General features: G+C 44.6%; 1 protein-coding gene across 1 annotated transcript in view; it reads left to right on the forward strand.

The window, feature by feature from the left end:
• The window catches only part of Psmf1 (proteasome inhibitor subunit 1), a 28842-nt gene extending 7923 nt beyond the window's left edge, over nt 1-20919 (forward strand). The window contains exons 2-7 of the mRNA XM_041670172.1: nt 4632-4784; nt 6552-6634; nt 12175-12360; nt 16922-16975; nt 17925-18083; nt 18891-20919. Coding sequence (XP_041526106.1) covers nt 4632-4784; nt 6552-6634; nt 12175-12360; nt 16922-16975; nt 17925-18083; nt 18891-18942 — 687 coding nt within the window. The 3' untranslated portion in view covers nt 18943-20919. The remainder of the gene's footprint in view (nt 1-4631; nt 4785-6551; nt 6635-12174; nt 12361-16921; nt 16976-17924; nt 18084-18890) is intronic.
• The last annotated feature ends 833 nt before the right edge of the window (nt 20920-21752 follow it).

Here is a 21752-nt window from a genome sequence, read left to right on the forward strand (position 1 = left end):
TGGGCGCGTCTGCTTCTTTTTTTCTAGAGCTTTCAGGTGTGTTGTTAAGTCCCCAATGTATGCATTCTCCGTTTTCTTTAAGTGGGCACTTAGTGCTATGAACTTTCCTCTTAGCACTGCTTTCATCGTGTCCCATAGGTTTGAGTATGTTGTCCCTTTATTTTCATTAAATTCAAGGAAGACTTTAATTTCTTTCTTGACCCAGGTGTGGTTCAGTAGTTGACTGTTCAGTTTCCATGAGTTTGTCGGCTTTCTGTGGGTGGTATTGTTGTTGCCTTCTAACTTTAATCCGTGGTGATCAGATAAGACACAGGTGGACACTGATATTTTTTTGTATCTGTGGAGGGTTCCTTTGTTTCCGAGTATGTGGTCAATTTTCGAGAAGGTTCCATAAGCTGCAGAGAAGAAGGTATATTCTTTCCTATTTGGGTGGAATGTTCTATAGATGTCTGTTAAGTCCATTTGCTTCATTACCTCCAATAATTCTCTTAATTCTCTATTAGGTTTCTGTCTGATTGACCTGTTCCTTGGAGAGAGAGGTGTGTTGAAGTCTCCTACTACTAGTGTGTGTGGTTTGATGTCTGCCTTGAGTTCTAGTAATGTTTCTTTTACATAAGTGGGTGCTTTTATATTAGGGGCGTAGATATTCAGGATTGAGACGTCATCCTGATGAATTGTTCCTGTTATGTGGATAAAGTGTCCATCTCGATCTCTTCTGATTGATTTTAGTTTGAAGTCAGTTTTGTTAGAAATTAGTATGGCCACACCTGCTTTTTTTCTTAGGACCGTTTGCTTAAAACACCTTTTCCCAACCCTTTACTCAGAGTAGATGTCTGTCTTTGTGGTTGAGATGTGTTTCTTGCAAACAGCAGACTGTTGGATCCTGTTTTCGTATCCAATCTTTTAGCCTGTGCCTTTTTATAGGTGAATTGAGCCCATTAATATTAAGTGATAATAATGACCAGTGGTTGTTTACTCCAGTTATTCTTATTGTTTTTGGTAGTAGAGTTTGTGTGTCTCCCTTCTTTGAGATGTGCTGGTGAAGGGTCACTAGATGCCTGAGTTATTGTAGGCAGTGTTGGCAATGTTGGACTCCTTGGGTTGCAATTTTCCTTCTATTACTTTCTGTAGGGCTGGGTTTGTGGCTACGTATTGTTTAAATTTGTTCTTATCCTGGAATGTCTTATTTTCTCCATTGATAGTGAACGATAGCTTGGCTGGGTATAGTAGTTTGGGTTTGCATCCATGGTCTCTTAGCTTCTGCAGTACATCTATCCAGGACCTTCTGGCTTTCATGGTTTCCATAGAGAAGTCAGGTGTAAGTCTGATCAGTTTACCTTTATAAGTTACTTGCCCTTTTTCCTTTGCAGCTCTTAATATTCTTTCTTTAACCTGTATATTTTGTGTTTTGATTATTATATGGCGAGGAGATGTTTTTCTTTGATCCAGTCTGTTTGGTGTTCTGTATGCTTCTTGAATATTTAAATGAATATCTTTATGTTGGGAAAGTTTTCTTCCATAATTTTGTTAAAAATATTTTCTGGGCCTTTGAGCTGTGCCTCTTCTTCTTCTATACCTATTATTCTTAGGTTTGGTCTTTTTATAGTGTCCCATATTTCCTGAATGTTTTGTGTTGAGAATTTGTTGGCTTTGCTGTTTTCTTTGATCTGTGCGTTTATTTTCTCTATGGTGTCCTCAGAATCTGAGATTCTTTCTTCTATCTCTTGTATTCTATTGATTATGCTTGTTTCTGTAGACTCTGCTCGTTGACCTAGATTTTCCATAACCAGCTGGTCCTCAGTTTGTGTTTTCTTCCTTGCCTTCATTTCAGTTTTTAATTCTTGAACTGTTTCCATTACCTGTTTGATCGTTTTTTCTTGGTTTCCCAGGGTATCATGTATGTATTTACTCATTTCTTCAAACTTTTTGTTATACTTCTCATCCATTTCTATAAGGGCGTTTTTTACATGTTGTTTAAGGGACTCTATTTCTTTCATAAAGTCAATTTTTTCCACTTCTTCTGTGTTAGGGTGTTCAAATACTTCTGTTGTAAGATCATTGGGTTCTGGTGTTTTCATGTTGTTTTTCAGATTATTGGGTGAATTCTTGCCTTGGCGCCTTCCCATCTCTTCCTATTGATCCTATCTAATGGGTCTTTTAAGATCCGATCAGGTTTCCCTGCTAGCCAAGGGTTCCGCTTACCAAATGCCCTCGCTCTGTTTCCTGGTTCCTGCCGCAGGCCAAGAACCCTCTCACCCCTCTGAAGGGTCTTCAGGATCAGGACCAGGCTCCCCGTTTGCCAGTGACCTCGCCAACAAAAGGCCTACCTCTTTGATTTAATTGTAATGGGGCGATCTGCTCTCGTTATTGCGCGCCCATACCTGCCTTGTGCGTCTGCCACCGCGCCAGTCCCCCCTTGGGGTTTCTCTTTGATTTACTTGTAGTGGGGCAATCTGCTCTTGTTATTGCGAGCCCGTCCCCGCTGCTTGCGTCTGCCGCTGCGCCACCGGTCCCCCAAAGCCTATTCCTGATTGCAGCGCCTCTCTGCTGCGACTGGGCGCCACGCCTCTCTGCCACGACTGCCCCCCAGTTGCTTTTGATCATGGTGTTTTATTGTAGCAATAAAAGTCATAACTTAGCTTAGACAGGGAAATCTTAGAATTATTTTTTTTAATTTATTTATTTATTAAAGATTTCTGTCTCTTCCCCTCCACCGCCTCCCATTTCCCTCCCCCTCCCCCAATCAAGTCCCCCTCCCTCGTCAGCCCAAAGAGTGATCAGGGTTCCCTGCCCTGTGAGAAGTCCAAGGACCACCCACCTCCATCCAGGTCTAGTAAGGTGTGCATCCAAACTGCCTAGGCTCCCACAAAGCCAGTATGTGCAGTAGGATCAAAAACCCATTGCCATTGTTCTTGAGTTCTCAGTAGTCCTCATTGTCCGCTATGTTCAGCAAGTCCGGTTTTATCCTAGGCTTTTTCAGACCCAGGCCAGCTGGCCTTGGTGAGTTCCCGAAATCTTGGAATTATTAAAAAGGGAAAGCAAGGAGACCATCACAACGAATACACAGAAAAATACATTTTATAATCCACGAGACTGGCAAAAACAAGCAAGTAGATAATAGCAATGCTGCAAAACTGTGTGTAGCACCAGAAGCTCACTTATTGCAAATTGAGCACATTAGTACACAGTTTGCATTTATCTTATAAAAGTTCATCCCCTGGGCAAACCACATGTATGCCAGATGTGTACAACAGTGTATTCATAGCATCATTGTTTATAATGGAAAACGAAGTCAACTAGAAGCACTTCTAATGTCCATCAGACAGTGAATTTGTGGATCACAGCATATTCATTTAATGGAACACTGTATAATTGTATATGTAGACCAACTATAGAATACATCTACATGGATATCCTTCTTAAAACAACATTAAACAAACTGTGCAAGTGTTGGGTCAAGAAGATGACCCAGTCTGTGAAGTGCCTACCTTGTAAGCATGAGTTCCTGAGTTCTCATTCCTAGTACCCATATAAAAGCCAGGCACAGAGCTTAGCAGAGGAAGAGGCACATCCCTGGATCTCATTGACCAGCCTTGCTGAACCATTGAGTTCCAGGTTCAATGAGAGACTATACAGGTCTCAGAAAATAAAGGGGGAAAGCATTGAATTCCACAGCTTTTGAACACACACAAATTAGTGTATTTAGTGTATATGGTTGTCTCATCTGCGTGTGTGTTTTTCACCTTGTGCATGCCTGGTACCCACTAAGACAGAAGAAGATGCCACATCCTTTGGGTTTGGAGTTACAGGTGTTTGAAAGCTTCTATGTGGGTGCTGGGAATCAAACCAATTCTTCTGGAAAAACAGCCAGGCTGAACATCTCCAGCCCCTGACACATTATGTTTTTATAACTGCACATGTAGTGATGCAACATGAAGGAAAAGTGAAAAATAATAATAATAATAATAATAATAATAAAAGTACAGAGTGTTGGTTACTCTTGAGGACAGGGACACCCCTGAGATACACAGGCTTTAGTGATAATGTTTAGTGGCTGATGACACTGAATTTCCTGTGCTGGTGGTGACTACATAGGTGTCTGTTTTATAACTTTTAAATCTAGTTTGTGTGCTACGTGTGGAGTATATGTTTATGCTTTTTATCAGACGACTACAGTTGGTTGGCGAGTCTCTGTTAGGACCTTGCTTTTTGTGACTCTATTATAGATAACTCAACGTCTGAACCGTGGGAAGCACTACTTTGAATTTCACACTGGTATTATTTTTGTCATGATGATAAATGATTATTAAGCCAAGACTGTAGTATTTTAATTCTAATTTTTGGTGATTCTGGGAATTAGCACATGGTCCTCATACATGCTAGGCAAGCGCTCTACTAATCTGTATGCTAGCCCAAGGCTGTAGATTGCTGACACGTTGCTCCTGAGCTGTGTTGCCAAGGCCACCAGGTAGCTGAGTGAGAGTGCTGGTTCCCAGACCTCTGACTTTCTGTGTATCCTTGAGCACATATCTGATGTGAGGGACGGGATTAGGTTATGGGTAAGGTGGTCCTTTATAGTTCTGTGTTCTGAGGCCAAGATCTTTCTTTTCTCAACCCTTCTGTCTTCTCAGCCAGGTCCCAGTGATAAGAAGTCAGAACTCCTGCCAGCTACCTGGAACAGCAATAAAGAACTGTATGTCCTCCGGTATGAGTCTAAGGACGGGGCCAAAAAACTCCTCCTGAAAGCTGTCCCTGTGGAGAACAGCATGATCATCAATGTGCTGGTGAGTCCGAGCACAGGCCTGCCCACGGTGAGGGGCCAAGATGCCTATCTAGAAACTCACTTCAGCAATGCGTTCGGAAATGTCCCCAAAGTTTAATCTAGTAATTCTCCTGAGGAGAGAAACCTTAGTAGATGTGGATGTGTATTTATTGCCTGTATTATACAGAAAAGGGATGTCCTGCCCACAGCAATGCTCACTCACTGACAGCACAAGAGATGAAGGCTAGTGTAGTCTCAGCAGCTCGTTTAGTTTCTAAAGTAAGTTTTTCTGCCTTGGGCCCTTTGCATTTCATGTTTCTTGCTCTGCAGACTCTCTCCCACATCACATCATACACATATATACCCTCCACCATTCCATCATTCCTTTAGTGCCTTGAAGTAATAAGGGCGGCAGGGCTGCGTTCTCAGCACCCCCGGCCGCTTGCCCGGCTAGCTTATGCCCAAAATAATTACACAGACACTGTATTCTTTTAAGCACTGCTTGGCCCTTTAGCTCTAGCACTTACTGGCTAATTCTCACATCCCGATCAACCCATCTCTAATAATCTGTGAGAACCGGTCTTACCGGGAAGATTCTAGCCTAGTCCATCCTGGGTCGGAGCTTCATGCCGGGAGCGGGGCATGGCGTCTCTCTCAGGCGTCTGCTCCTGAGAGGAAAGCTGTCGAGACTGAGCTCACTTCCTCTTCCTCCCAGCGTCCTGTTCTGCCTACTCCTCCCACCTATCCTCTAACCAATAAAATGGGCCAGGGCAGTGCGTTTATTAGCCAATGACCTTCCTCCATCAGTGCCTCTCCCTCCTTCTCCCTCCCTCTCCTTCCCTCTCTGTCTCTGTGCCTCTGTGTGTGTTCATGTTCATCTATTCAAAAAGTTCAGTCCTGACTATCCACCTCCATCTGCCACACAAGTCTAAATGATAGGTCTCAAGCCTGTTTATTTTCCAGTTGATACACATAACATCTTATATTTCTGTACTTATATATACTCTTTTTTAATGCTGGTATTTTGCCCCTGAACTGTGAGCACCCTGAGGCAAATGACTTTCTTTCTGTTCCATTTTATGGTGGTGGTTTGTATGTGCTCTTGAAAGTATCTGGCTGTATTATTCATATTTGGCTTTTTCCACTCAGTATGTTTTGGAGATCTTTACATAACACAGATAGATAGACAACATCCTCTTTCAGTATTATATATTATTGATGAACTGGATTCTTAGTTGCAAACAATTCCTCCAGATTAATTTAAGTGGCTTAACAGAACTGAGATAGCTCACTGAAGTAGGTTCTTTTTTTTTTTTTTTTTTTTTTGATTTTTTTCGAGACAGGGTTTCTCCGTAGCTTTTGGTTCCTGTCCTGGAACTAGCTCTTGTAGACCAGGCTGGCCTCGAACTCACAGAGATCTGCCTGCCTCTGCCTCCCGAGTGCTGGGATTAAAGGCATGCGCCACCACCGCCCGGCACTGAAGTAGGTTCTAAGCTAAGCTTCCAAAAGTAGTACCCCAACCCCTAGAAACCACTGTTGATTGCCCCCTTCCAGGTTTGGGTATTGATTGGTATTGTCAGTGTGGAGTGCCCCATGCTGTGACTCCTGCAGCCTGGTTGCTTCCCTCATGAGCGAGATGTCTGCCCATAGCTGGGGCTGCTTTCCGGTGTTGCCCTAGGTTATGATTATGTATCCATTGGGTACCTCAATTCCTTGCCCACTTTCCCCTGTATACCAATGAACTGAGAACTGTACCCCCATCTCTCATTTTCTGTTTTCACTTTTCTAGGAACATGGCACACAGCAGGTGGCAGACTTGACTCTGAACTTAGATGATTATATTGATGCAGAAGACCTGAGTGATTTCCACAGGTACTTCTAAAGGATGTCTTTTCTGTGAAAAAAGGCAGAGGGAGTCAGGAGCAAGAAATAAGGAATGGTATGGAAGTGCCCAGAGAACCAAGTCCTAGGCACAGTCAGTTCTCCATTCTCTTATTGTGTGTGTGTGTGTGTGTGTGTGTGTGTGTGTGTGTGTGTGTGTGTGTGTTTGCTTGTTTGTTTGTATGAAGACAAGACTCACATAGAAAATATCCCATGAAGTAAGGTGATGCATTCAAGAGTCCACAGATGCTACAGTTGCTACAGACTTGGGTCTAGGCCAACTCCAGCAAGTGCCTCCATGGGTAGAGACACTTTGTGATAGAGGCTCTTGTGCACAGGCATGACAGCCTGAGTTCTGACCCTGAATCCCACAGGTGGCAGGAGAGAGCTATGAGAAAGTTGTTCTCTGATTGCTACACACGTGCCATGGCACACGCGCGCGCGCACACACACACACACACACACACACACATGCACAAATACATTCTAAAAAGGAGGAGCTTCCTTAGAGAAAGTATGCTTAATCAAGTCTTCACTCCACTCCCACCTTTTTTTTTAGTAATTTTAGAGCCCAAAGTTAGTTCCCACCTGCCCACTGTTCCCATCATCATCTGGTACCAGAGTATCTGTTGTAAGCCCCATGTTGGGGTTCACTCTCAGTGTTGTGCCTTATGGAGTTTGGGCATACTCGGTGTTGTCGTGTCATGGGGCACTGTTTGACACTGGAAACGTCCTCTGTGTTCTACCTGTTCGTCCCCCCTCCCACACTGTCCCTGGGAAATGGTGATCCTGTTACTGTCTCCGTAGTTTTACCTCTTGCAGGATGTTGTGGCTGGAAAAGGAGCCCACATGAACTGTCTTCTGGTGTGGCTGTGCTGCTTGCAATCCTGCTGACAGTGACTAAAGAGAGTTTCCGCCGCCCCACACCCTTGTCAGCCTTTGGCAGTGCAATAGTGGTGTCTGCTTGTTTCAAGTGTAGCTCTTTGGAGATAGGATGTGGATCTTCTTTCTTAGGCTTATTTTTCCATGTAGTTCTTCTTTGATGAGTCTGTTCAGATCAGTTTTTCTCAGTTTTGACTTAGTTGTTCATTCTCTTACTGAGTTTTAAGAGTTTTATTTAATTTGGGTGATGGTGCTTTATCTGGTAAATGTTCTCCACATATTTTCTCCCAGCTTATGGTTTCTCATTCTGCTGACATCCTAAACTTTTAATGTTAAAAACTGTAAGCTACAGAAGAGAGACGTTTACAAAAACACACAGTGGATACCCACTTACCATTACCCAGATTAACCAGCTTCTAACATTTTGCTGCTTTTGCTCAATAAGACATTATGGCATTTTTTATTCTTGAACCATCTGAGAATTATTTATAGGCTTTATGTAGTTTGATCTCTAAATACTGTAGCATGGAACAACAGAGTCTGGTGTGTGTGTGTATGCGTGCATGTGTGTGTATGTGTGTTTGTGTGTGTATGGTGTATGTTCATGTGAGCATGCAGGTGTGCATGTTCTATACTATGTGTTTGCAAGTCAGTGCAAGCCAGAGGACAGTCTCAGGTTTAAGCCGTCACTTGTGACAGGGTCTCTGTTGTTTTGCAGCTATGTGCGCCAAGCTAGCTGGCCCACAGCTTCAGGGGCTCTTCTGCCTCTGCTTCGCCACAGGATCACTAGGATTGCAGGTGTATGCTACTGTGTATGGGTTCTGGGGATGTGAATTTGGGTCCTCACACTTGAGTGGCAAGTGCTTTACCTGTCCTTTCCTCAAGACCCCAACTCAAGCCATCTCCTTAGACTAGCAATCTCATAAGGATGTCATCTTCCTTAACTTTAAAACAATTATCACACTTAGGAATGTAGCATTAGTATAATGTTTAATATGCACTCCGCATTCTGACTTCTACACCTATCCCAACAGTGTTCTTCAGAGCTGTTCTTTTAGTTTTTTTAACCACCTAAAACGTGCCTGTTGCATTAATTTTTATGTCTTTTTAATTCATTTTAATTAGCATAGTTCCTAGACTTTCATTTTTTTTATTTTCTTGTTTTATTAAGACTTGAAATGTGTAGTGTGTGTGTGTGTCTGTGTCTATGTGTATATTCCCCCTTGTTTTTGTGGTGCTGGGATCAAAGTCTTACTCATTTGCCGTGTTCCTGGTATTGCACAAAGGAAGAAATCATCTCATGAAAGCATAGGCTCTGAGAGCTGACTGTGATCACCTCTTCAACACTCGCCCTTCTCTCCCACTGCTTCCACCTGCATTGTGGTGCTCCTAGCCACCTCCTTCCATCTGATTCTCCTTTAACAGACATGAACACCGCCTCTTCTAGGTAGGAGTTTGTGCCCCTTGGGAAGCTTTCTGGCTAGCTAAGAAGTGGAACCCTGGTTTATCCCTCTTTGCCTTGGCCTTTCTGTGTCAGACAGCGTAGTAGGCTGTCTTTTGCCACTACCAAAATGAAATGGCATTTGTTCTTCCAAAGAATACTCTTCTGGGAAATTCTTTAAGAAGTTCTGCATTAGGAGTTAGTAGTTCTTGAAATTAGGACTCCTTTCTACAAGTGAAGCCCGTAAAGGATAGATGCCTTCTCATATCACATCTGCGTAGGTGGAGAAACAAGAGTCTGTTGTGTTCTGTGTACTAAGTAAGAACACAATCAGTGTAAAGTTTAGTAGGCAATGGGCTCTCGGATCTTCTGACCTGTGGCAGCTGCTATGCCATTTGACTTTTTGTTTTGTTTTGTAGTATTTTGGTTTGGTTTTTATGAGACAGGGTCTCATTCTGTAGTCCTGACCGGCCTGGGACTCACTTTGTAAACCAGGATGGCTTTAAACTTACAGATATCCACTTGCCTTTGCCTTCTGAGTGCTGTGATTAAAGCTACAATGCTTGGCCCTTTGTTATCTTGGTGTGTGTGTGCGTGTATATGCATGCATATGCGTGTGTGGGTGTGTCAGGATCTTGCTAAGTAGGCCAGGATGCCTCAGCCTTCCTGGCAATTTGTTCTCCATTTCTAGAATTTTATCATTTCAAACGTTTTATATAGATAGAATTCATATGTAATCTTGAGTTTGCCTTTTCCATTCAGCATAATCTTGTGATCCATCTAAACTATAGTGCACAGTAACTGTTTGTTACTCTTGTTTACTGGATATACTTTATGCTGTGCATACAACAATTGGTTTAACAACTCACTGACTAAAGGACAAATTAAATGACTAGACTCTGTCCAGTTGGTGCAGTTATGGATAAGGACACCATAGCATTTAAATACAGACTTGTGTGCAGTTAGTTGTGATTTTCATTTCTCTGTGGAAAATGCCCCAGAGTGCAATGATAAATTCATATTTGGTTTAGTTTTGCCGTGTCTACCGTTTTACATCCACTCCCGTTACGAGTGAGCCCACTTCTGTTCATGTGTCCTAGCATTTGATTTTGTATTCTTTATGCAGTGTGCAGTCATGTGCAGGGATCTCTCATTGGGATCATTAATTTCCATTTCTCTAATACTGAATGACATTTTGAGGTGTTTCATTTTGTTGGAGGCAGACTTTCTTTGGAAATTTGTCATAGGAAAGTAGTTTCATTGTTCACTTTTTAATCTTTATGATTTTCTTCTTTTCCCTTATTATAATGCCCATAACTTCCAGTGTTATGTTAAATGAGGGTTGCCAGAAAGCACTTCTTTGCCTTATTCGCACAGTTAGGGGATAAAGGATTCTGCTTCCACTGTTGATTGTAGGGAATATAGCAGATGCTTTTTACTAAACTGAGGATGGGTTCCTGTGTTCTTCGTTCTTTGTTAGTGCTGAGTTTTTATCTTGAGTGGATTGTTTTGGGAAATGGTTTTTCTTTATCAGTTGGTTTGATTTTCTGATTTTTTTTTCTTTTTGTTGGACTGGTGGACCACACTGATTTGTGTCTACTAAGCCTTGCTTACCTAGAATAAATCCTGTTTGGTTAAATTGTATGGTTCTAATATATTTCGAGCTCAATTTTAATATTTTGTTGTTTTTTTTTTTAATTGGTAAAGAAATTATTGAGTTTGTGCTTTCCCTAGTTTTGATATAGACTAGTGCCAGGGCCGGGCGGTGGTGGCGCATGCCTTTAATCCCAGCACTCGGGAGGCAGAGGCAGGTGGATCTCTGTGAGTTCGAGACCAGCCTGGTCTACAAGAGCTAGACTAGTGCCAGCTTCCTGAACTAACTGTGAAGCGTCCCCGCCTGTGTTTCTGAAAGTGACTGTAAAGTTTTGTAACTAGACTTCACTGTGTTTCTGTCTGGAGTCTCTGGAGGAGGCTTAGGTTTCAGTCCCTTTTCTGTTGCTATGATAAACTGCCATGACCTGTAGAAGGGTTGATTTGGGCTTTTGATTCCAGAGGGACAGGTGTCCATCATGGAGAGAGAGCATGGCAGCAAGCAGGAATCAGGATAAATTGAGAATGATGCATGGCTTTTGAAACCCACCCAAGTGACACACTTTCTCCTGCAGGGCCACACCTCCTCAGTCTACCCAAACAGGGCTCCAACTGGGACCAAGTATTCAAACACCTGAGACTATGGAGGACATACACCTTCTAAGCCACTACAGTATGGGTCCCTACACTGTCTGGAAATGCTTGAGTTCCACAAGTTCAAAGACTTCTATTGTGGGTTCTAATGTGGTTCTATGTGACCAGGAACACTGCAGGCTCTCAGGTGTGCAGTTTGCTTTTTGAACCAGGGTGTGGCTCATTTTTAAAATGCCAGGTTTTGTTGTTGTTGTTGTTTTTAAAGAATAAACTATTTTATTTTTATTTATTTATTATATTATGTGTATAGCATTCCTTCCATGTGTGCCTGCAAGCCAGAAGGGGGTGCCAGGTCTCATTACAGATGGCTGTAAACCACCATGTGGTTGCTGGGAATTGAACTCAGGACCTCTGGAAGAGCAGTCAGTGCTCTTAACCTCTGAGCTATCTCTCCAGCCCCATAAAATGCCAGTTTTAAGAAACACCAGAGTCCTGCCCACTTGCTGCTGCCTCATCTGACCACCACACCCTCAGCCATAGCTCAAGTTGCTTATTTCTCACAGGCAAGGGGGAGACGGACACCTACCTGGTAGGGGCAGCCTTCCCAGGATCTGCCTGAACTGAGCCCAGGACCAGGAACCTGGTTCATCCTCCCACAGAGCCTTTGCCTTCCATGACCCTTGCCATGACACGTGATGAACACACAATGAAGCTGAGGGAGGGGTGGCATGAGGATAAGGAGCAGCCAGTCCAAGCCCTGTGCCCCGACCTTCACCTCTTTCTAATGGGGTGGTAAATGAGGAGGGGCAACTCAGATGCCTAAGAAGCTTAGGCCCAAATCTCGGAGACAGCGCCAGGCTGTTGCCCCCCTCACCCAGGTCCGCCGGACGGCCCGTTCCCACCGTAGAAAACAGACCAAGCGCAAGGCCAAAAGTTCTCAGGGCCGCCGCCCCCGCCACCAGAATACTGTACACAAGAATCGCAGCCAGCTGCAGGAACCTGACTCCTCGTCTCCTTCCTGTAGGACCTACAAGAACAGTGAGGAGCTTCGGTCTCGGATCAGATCTGGAATCATCACACCTATCCATGAGCAGTGGGAGAAGGCTCGCGCAAGCAGTCCCCACCGGGAGTTCCCACCTGCCATTGCCAGAGAGGTGGACCCACTCCGGATTCCTTCACACCACCCTCATTCTAGCCGCCAGCCTCGTTGGTGAGTACGGAGCCCCCAGTGGCCAGCCCAGGAGCCTATGGTAGGATCCCACTGTCCATCCCATCCTGCTGTTTGACCCCTCCCTGGCCTCCAAGTGTCTTCAGCAGAATTGTTGGAAGTCTTGCTGTGTGGAGGTAGATAACAAGCATTACTAGATCCGCGCATTCTGGTGCTGCTGCTGCCCAGGTGAATCAGTTACTCTTTGGGTGGGGCTGAGTGAGACTTTTGGGGAGAATGCATAGGGACAGAAGTGCCATCGTGGAGGGGAGGCAGCCTCTCATTGTGTACCTTCACACTGACAGCTTCAGAAGCTGGCCAAAAGGCTGCTACGTGAATGAATCATCTTCAAGATCTTTGCAGAGTAGGTTAGCAGCAATAGTCCTAGAGACTATTATTCTGGTGGAGGGGACAAAGACAGGGGACTGTAGTCTTATCTGAGACCACATGTCCTACAGTATAGTTGTATGCTTTTGGTTAGTTGACAATAGCTAATCAATTAAAATCTTATAATTAATAGTTAGCGAGTCAGTTTGGAGAACTCTGAGAGAATGGAGAACAAGAAGTACTTGGAAAGTCTAGGGACTGCTTATGCTGCAGCCTCCTTATTTCATGGAAGGGACTGGCAGCTGTCCTTCCTAAGGTCCCCAGCCACTAGTAAAGAGGCAGAGGAAGGGTTGGGGTCCAGGTGTGTTTCACTCCCACCCCAGTGCTCCAGCTATGGTCTCAGTGAATATGTTTGCAAGATCTAAGAACAAGTGCTGGGCAGTTTTCAAAGTGAGTGCTTTTTAGACCTGAAGCAGTGACGCCCATCACTGAAGAGCTTTACACAGAGCTAGGAGCCCTTCACACATGACACAGACCCATGTTTCACTTCTCACTCCTGGGTTTATTTTCCTAAGTGTGGAGTGGCATGTCTGGAGCTTGTGGGGGATACTGGGTGCGTCCACCCAAGAGCATAGCTGGAGAGTCAGTCTTGTATGGGGATGCCAGGTGGATAGGGCTTGACTCCTGAACTCTCCAAATTACATGTGATACTCAGACTAGGGAACAGACTGGAGAATAGAAGTACCGCCAAATTTCCAGGCAGTGAATTAATTCACCACCATTTGCCTGAGGTTGTATAGTCTGAAATCAAGGAAGTCTGAGAGGACACTGGCCTGGACAGAGTGCTCCAGGTTAGCCCTGTGCTTCCAGCCTTTTCTCTACCTATTTGTACACCAGACTTCAGTCTCTAGACACCTACAAGTGAGAAAGAAGAACCTTCTTTACAGTGGGAAGATTCAATGTCTCTAAAAGTGTAAGGCTGAGCCAGGTGTGGCCTGTAATCCCAGCACTTGGGAAACTGAGACAGAATTCAAATTCAACTCCAGCTGGTGCTACATAGTGACTGTCTCAAAATGCCACCACCACCAAAGTGTGGTTTTTGCTCCCTTTGTCTTCGTGGCACTTGAGATGGACATTGACACAGTATGGGAAAATATATAGCAGAGCACTGTAACTAAAACCCAGTTTTCCAGCAAAGGACAAAAGTAGGGGCTTTCCCCACATGGAAATGGAATGTGCCAAAAAGACCATAGAGAGATGAGAACTCAAAGGCCCTCATAAGCAGTTGATGTGTTTCTGGCTTCAGCTGCAGACTACACAGATATATTCAACTTTAAAGAGTATTTCCAACATTCAAGAGCAGAACAGGAGAGCCTACCATCCAGGTAGACAGGCTGCTGGAGACCACACGTGTAGTATGGAGCTTAGTGGTATTGGAAAAGCTCTAGGAACAAATGGACCTGGTTTGTTGGGTTTGTTTTAAGGTGGTGTCTCCCTGTACAATCGAGGCTGGTCTCAGACAGCTCAAGATTTTTCTGCCTCTGCTTCCTGAATGTTGGGATTCTAGGAGTGTACCACCATGTCCAGCTCCGCACCGATACTGGAGCCAGAATTTAAACCAACTGCATTGGTTGCCCTTTAAAATACAAATAAGACAATTTTCCCTCAAGACTTAGAACAAAATATTCAAACTGTCTGAGGTAAAGTCCAAAGTTACTGTACCTTAAAGAACCAAAAACCCTTAGTTCCCAAAAAGATAGTCAACAGATGTCTGTACCAAGAGGTAGTACAGATACTGGGATTATCTGACTAAGACTTTAAAAGAGCCCTTGTAAAAATGCTATGGGGAGTGAGGGAAGCCATCTTGAATGCAATGATAGGAACAGAATATACCAAGATAGGACTAAATGGAAATTTTAGAAGTGAAAAATTGAACAAAATTTACTAACAAGGTTTGCCTCATTGGATAGATTAGTAGTAGAATTAAATCGATTAAAGAGTTTGTTAACTTATAATCAAAGGAAATTACCCACCTAAAAAAAAAAAACAGAGGAAAAGATGTTTTCTTTTCTTTTACATATCTGAGCATTTTGGCTGCGTGTGTGGGTGTGCACTACATGGTGCAGTGCCTACAAAAGCTAAAAGAGGTCACTAGATCCCCTAGAACTGGGGTCTCACAGCAGGTAGTTGTGAGCTGTCACTTGGGTACTGGGTACTGAACCCAAGTCCTCTGCAGGAAAAGCAAGTGCTCTTAATCACCAAGCCATCTCTCCAGCCCCAAAGTTTTAAAAATGAAATTTTCCGAACCTGTGGAGCAATTATAGAAGACCTAAGAAGATGACTGCAGGAGTCTTAGGAGAGGAGAGATTGCGGCAGAGGTATACTGGATAAAATGTGACTGGAGGTTACTTGATTTGGCAAATTCTAAACAATGGGAACCCGATGAACTCAGTGCTTGGACATATAAACTGCTAAAATTTAAATACAGAGAAAAACATCTGAAAGCAACGAAAGAAAATGCATTGCTTGTGCAGAATAAGAATGTGAGCGAGTGTTTCTCATCAGAAATTGTGGAGACCAGAAAACTAAATCCATATTTTAATATGGGGAAAGAATTATCAATCAGTAAGTCAAGCAAAAGACCTTGGAGAAAGCCTCACAGATAGAATAAATAAATGAGAGAACAGAATGTCAGGGTCTGAGTATAGGGTAGAGTAGTGGTTCTCAACCTTCCTAAGGCCACAACCCTTTTAATACAGTTCCTTGTGTTTGGTGACCCCAACCATAAAATTATCTTTGTTGTTACTTCATAACTGTAATTTTGCTACTGCTATGAATTATAATGCAAATATCTGTTTTTCCAGTAGTCTAAGGCAGCCCCTGTGAAAGGAGCATTCAACACCCCCACCCCTCTCAAAGGGGTCACAACCCATAGATTGAGACCACTGGGGTAGAGGAATTAGAACATTCAGACAGTGGCAAAGATAAACTACTAGTAATAGCCATGAAAGTCTGAGCACACGGGGGTTGGGCGGGCCTCGCAGCTCCCTCCTTCATTCTGTTTCTTCCCTTCTCACACTGGTCCAGAAAGGCAAACGGAGATGCTGGTTACTTAGGAACCTTTAATTATGCTCTTTATTCGTTCTCATTTTTGCTCCAGAGCTTTCTCAGAGAAGGAAGGACTTGATCCTTTGGGGGGAAAGGAGAAAATATTAGAGATTGCAGAGGTTTATGGCTAATGGCCGTCCAGGAGGCTATGGTGCGAAGGTCACAGTAGTCAGTGGGACTAAAAGTATCCAAGGGCCGTGATGAGCAGGTCAGGAAGCCCATGAAGCTACACCCTCAGGCTCTCATGTCTCTATCTCGCCCCACCTGAGAAGCTTCTTTATTTTAGCTGTCAGGTTTTGGTTTTAAAGTAATATTTCATGTATGGTGGAAGTTCTTGAATCTTAGGTAAAAATACAAGAACTTTGACAAAGTGTGAATAAAATAGAATGTATCTGGGGTTGTTATTTTATCTTGATTCATACTCAGCTCTTCATTATTTTAACTTTTTAAAGATTAATTAATTTTATGTATATGTGCCTATGTAAATTTATGTATAGTTCATGCATGCAGATGACCATAGAACCAGAAGAGGGTGTCAAATCCCCAGGAACTGGGTTATAGGTTATAGGTGGTTGTGTATGTGGTTATTGAGGAGGGTGCTGGGAGCCAAGCAGAGTTTCCTGTAAGAGCATTGTGTTCTAGCTGCTGAGCCATCTCTGCTGCGTTGGTTTTAACTTTTTATTCTTTTATTTATGTACTGTGAGTATTTGGGCTGCATGTTTGTGTGCCATGTATATGCCTTGTGCCCATGAAGGTCAGACAAGGGCATCACATCTCCTGAAACTGTAGTGACAGACGGTTGTGAGCCATCATGTAGTTCTGGGAATTGATCCCAGGTCCTCTGAAAAAGCAGCCAGTGCTCTATCCACTGAACCATCCTCTCAGGCCCTCCCATCCACCCACCCAGTCTTAACTTTTGTTCAGCTCTTTTTCACATGATTTCCAGTTTAATATGATCAGTGTTAATCACTGCTAAGGACCACTTTGAAGTATTCCTTATGTTGTGGTCTTATGAAAGGTTCGGCCTTGTCGGGTGTTCACTGTGTCCCCACTGGCATCAGCTTTAAGCCTGGGAGCCTAGGTGTTTGGCTGCTCTGGGAATTGTGGTAATTGTTCTTGTTTGTTTCAGGCGTGATCCCCTGAGCCCATTTGCTGTCGGGGGAGAAGACCTAGACCCCTTTGGGTGAGTATTTCTGGGGAGGCGGCAGCAATGTAACTTGCTTAGTGACTTACAGCCCTGCTCATCTAATTTTAGAGTTTTCGTCAGCCTCCCTTTGGAGTGAAGGAGGTAGCTGCCGAGTGGCTGAGGAATCATGCTACTTTCTGTGCTCTGCCATACATAGAGGACCATGGGAGGACCATCTCCATCCCCTCTACATAGAAGGATCTCAGCCTTTACCTGGATAAGAGTCATGAGAATTCACCAGATGAGGAATGAAGACCCACAGTGGGCCATAGTCTGTAGAGTGTGCTCAGGCATATTTGGTGGTTGCCTCTCTCCACAGAGGGAGTCTCTAAGCCCTGGTGTGTCCTCTGGTTCTCATTCTACATCCAGCAGATTCATTCTGCAGTGCAGCTGTGCACTCTGCTCTCTGAGCGAGTCAGGTGACCTTTAACTCCTGCTGAAGAGTGACCCCACTTTGATCATCTCATTTTGATAGTAGGACTCACTCGGCTCTGCAGGGCTGCTCAAACAGTGCTCAGCATGGGCAGAGCATTAGCCCATCCCAGTTGGAGCGTATGAAGTCAGGTCCACGGTTGTTAGCAACTGTACTGACACCCTTAAGGAAATAGCAAAACCACAACATGAGCGGTCACGATGTCATTACTCCTAGGTTTAGAGTAATACTCTGCAATTGATCCTGGCCAATTCTAGCTCCAGTTCTTGACCAGTTGACCCCACTGGGTGTAATACATGGCAGAGATCTCAACCCTGTGGGCTCAAGAAATCCTACAGAACTTCTTGCATCAGCAGCACACACTCTTGTGTTCTTGCTCACTTGTTTGATCTTGTGTCTGCCTGGACCACTACAGTAGCCCCGGTCAGTTTTTACTTCACTCTACCTGTCCCGCGTCTTCAAGGGCAGTAAGTCCCTGCTGCAGCTGCTTACCCAGCTTTCTTTCTGTCTCAGGTATCAGAGAGGTGGCATGATTGTGGATCCCCTGAGATCTGGCTTCCCAAGAGCACTTATTGACCCATCCTCGGGCCTCCCGAACCGGCTTCCCCCTGGTGCTGTGCCCCCAGGAGCTCGCTTTGACCCCTTTGGACCCATTGGGACCAGCCCATCTGGGTAGGTATTCATTCAGGTATGCTGAAACATGGGATTTGATGGCAGCTCAGCTTGGCTTCGTTCAGCATTGCAGCCCAGGTATCTGACTCCAGGCTCAGTTACCACTGCTGCCTCCCTAGAGCCTTTCAGGAGTCCTCTCCTCACCTCCTTCCCTTGTCTTAAAGTTATCATTGCTGTGATAACACACAATGAATGAAAGCAACGTGGGGTGTAAAGGGTTTATTCTCCTTACAACTCCACATCAGTGTTCACCATTGACGGGAGTCAAGACAGGAACTCAAAGAGAGCAGGAACCTGGAGGCAGGAGCTGTTGCCAAGGCCATGGAGTGCTGGTTACTAGCTTATTCCCCTTGGCTTGCTCAGCTTGCTTTCTTACAGAACCCAGGACCAGCAGCCCAGGGATGGTCCCACTCACAATGGGCTGGTCTCTCTCCCATCAGTCACTAATTAAGAAAATGCTGTACAGGCTTGTGGAGGCATTTTTTTTTTCTCTCAATCAAGGTTCTCTCCTCTCAGATGACTATAACTTGTATCAAGTTGACATAAAACTAGCCAGCACACTTGGTGACCCACCAAGGAGGACTCGGAGGAAGAGGTGCCTGTGCCCATAGTCCTTTTACAGATGAGAAGGGCAAGGTCCAGAGACTGGGCATTTGAGCCAAAGTAAGACTTAGACCCAGGCCATCTGGCCCTAGAGTTTATGATCTTAAACTCCATGTCACTCTGTAGGCCTCCTCTATACCGGGCATGGTTCCTGTGCACTCCGCCCTCATCCCTCCAACTCACTAGACCCTCTTTCCGTTGCAGACCTAATCCAGACCATCTCCCCCCACCGGGCTACGATGACATGTACCTGTGAAGGCCTCAAGAATGTAACCTCTCAGCCTCCCTTTCGCTCTCCTGGAGCTGCCACCACTAGCCCCATCAGTGTCTGTGTTCTTGTGGGCTCAGGGCAGAGGATTCTGCCAATGTGTTTGCAGGCCCGCTGGGGTTGCATCCCCAGCCCTTGTCAAAGCCAAGGTACCTGCTGCAGCACCCCACCCAGCTGCAAATAGGTCTCAAGAAGAAATCAGTGTGTCTCTATCATCACCAGCTCCTCCCCACTTCTAAGGGAGACTCCGGCAACATAAACCCTCCACCCGATGCGATCCCGGTCACAGCGCTATAAGAACAGAACGCATTTTGGATGTTATTATTAAGAACCAAATGTCAATACAGAATTCATGTTGCCGGTCTTCCACTTTCCTTTTTATGCTGATGCACAAACTCTTAAGAGTTTGATCCTTCATAGGACTAACTGATTCCTAGAACTGCCCGTTCTTCTCAAGCACGCCCCCTTTTCCTAAGTTACTCTTGCTCCTGACATCACTAAGATAAGCCCCACTCAGACTTTATGCCTAGAAGTGTGACTGGAACCCCATGAACCACAAGGAGGATTTCACCAAAGCAGGCACACTAGAAAACTTGCCATCTCCTTCCAAGGGCAATCCCTTTCCAGTTGCTCCTGTCTGTGCAGCCCTGTTGGCTGTCTCCCTGGGCTGCTGCGTCCAGTAAGTAGAGGAATGAACAGAACAGACCTGTAGGCTAATCTCATTTTCTCCCCATAGTGACCCTAAAGAATTCCTTTCTCTTAGAGCCTAGTGAAAGCAGAGGCTCCTTTGCTGAGGCTTTGTGATGCGTCTTTATGTGACCGGGAATAGCCCTAAGGACTGGAGAAGTGGGAAGAAGGAAGGATGCTGCTTGTCCCCTTGGGGCTGACAAGAGAACAGGAACATGGGTCCAGCCAAATGTGGTATTAAACTTCAGAAAGGAAAAGGACGCCCAAGCTCTGGAAGCCTGTGTGCAGGCCTGCTCAATCTGTAGAATTCTCTGGATCCCTTGATGCCTCAGCTGACAGGCATTGGCAGTGTTCAACCCTGTGTTTTAGTGATGGAAGGAACCAGGCCAGGAGACACCAAATCAAGATATCCACAGCCAGCGTTCAACCATGTGGCTCTTCAACATCTCGCGAGGCTCCTTGCATTTCTTCCCCCAGATTAGGATTTACCCTTTTTACCTGTAAGCGGCAAGAAGCAACTGTAGGTTTTCTAGGAGGGTGTCCTATATGCCCAGCCCAAAAATGGGTAGGTAAACTGAGCTGACAGGACCCTGGCCAGTCTCGGCTTAGAGTAAGCTCCCTAGTTCTTGAAGAGGGTCACATGGGTCAGGCACTGACAAAAGTCAGGGAGTTAAGGTGCTGACCACCTTGAAGCTCTAGAACATCCTGTGGTCTGTGGGGGTAAAGACGACCATTCATTGTGTATTACCTGATCCTTGAGTGCCGGCAGATGGAATGTTCGGGTTTGGTTTTAGAATCGATCATACGTGCTCAAGAGCTTGGGGTACTTTGCTCATTAAAGCATCCCTTCTTATTCAAGGGCACACTTGAAGGAACAGCTGGCTGAATTCTTAAGATAGGTTGGGAAAGGTAGATAACTCCAGGCCCTGATTTGAGGAAAGGTAAAATGGAAACATTCTTCAATTAGGCTTTTTAGTAACAAAGATGAAAAATAAAAAAGATAGATGTACCTTAGTTCTATTTTCTGGAAACAAAAGTTATGGTGGTTCTGTAGAAAGGGCCGTTTTTATTGTTACTGTTTTACCTGTGATCTTCCTTATAATATCCTTGAGAAACGCAGTATCACAGATGCGGGTAAGCTGTTGGTGCTTGTTTGGGTCTCTGTCACTTCTCTCCTTCCAACTGAGTTGCCAACAGCAAGAGTTGGAATATTTCAAGCATATGTCCTATAGAACCCCCAAATCAGAGCCTTCACAATAAACAGATAACACTTTGTAATCTGGTTTTTTTTTATTAGCAATTTTATTAAGAGAATTTACATACCCAGGAAATTCACCCTCTTAAAGTACACAACTCAGTGAGTCGTAGGGTATTCACAGTGCTGCATGTGCGCCCACCCCAGATCTAATTCCTCCAAAACAACAAAAACCAAAACCCACTATCCCCATTAGCAATCACTCTCAGTTCCCTCCCCCAGCCCAGGCATCCCCCAGTCAGTTGTCTACAGTTTGCCTATTCTGGACAGTCCTCATAAATGAAGTCACTCACTACATGGCCTTTGTGTGTTGCACATCTTCCACACCTTGCTTTCACTGCTCATGCGATTGTAGCAGCAACACTTTATCATGTGACTGCACAGCCACGGGACGGCTGCATCACATCTGTCCTTTTGCAGTTGTTGGATACTTGGATCGTTTGTCCCTTTCCTTGTTATGTTGAATGACGTTAACATTCGTGTACAACTTTTTTGTGTGGGCAGATGTTTTCAAGTCGTTGAATAAGTGGGATGGATTTGCAGGGTCCCATGGTAATGCTTTAACTTTTTGAGGAACTGCCAGTATTTTCCAAAACAGCCACACTCTTCTTACTTCACCAAACACTTGCTTGAGGCCAAACTAAGGGTGTCAAGTCATATCTTGTTTATATTCTTGTCCTGTATTTTGTATTCTTTAATGGAAAATTTTGAGCAAGACCATGCAGGGCAGAGACCAGAGCAGCTTGCTTTTGAGGAGGAGGACTTGTGGCTTTGATAATGGCCACCGTGGGGTGGCTGTGGCCAGTCATAGAGTTGGGTTTGACTTTGGGGGTGTTCTGGGCTGGATGTGATGCAC

Source organism: Microtus oregoni, unplaced genomic scaffold (genome assembly GCF_018167655.1).
Source record: "Microtus oregoni isolate MIOR12 unplaced genomic scaffold, Mior012 000020F_ref0000438, whole genome shotgun sequence".
Taxonomy (NCBI): domain Eukaryota; kingdom Metazoa; phylum Chordata; class Mammalia; order Rodentia; family Cricetidae; genus Microtus; species Microtus oregoni.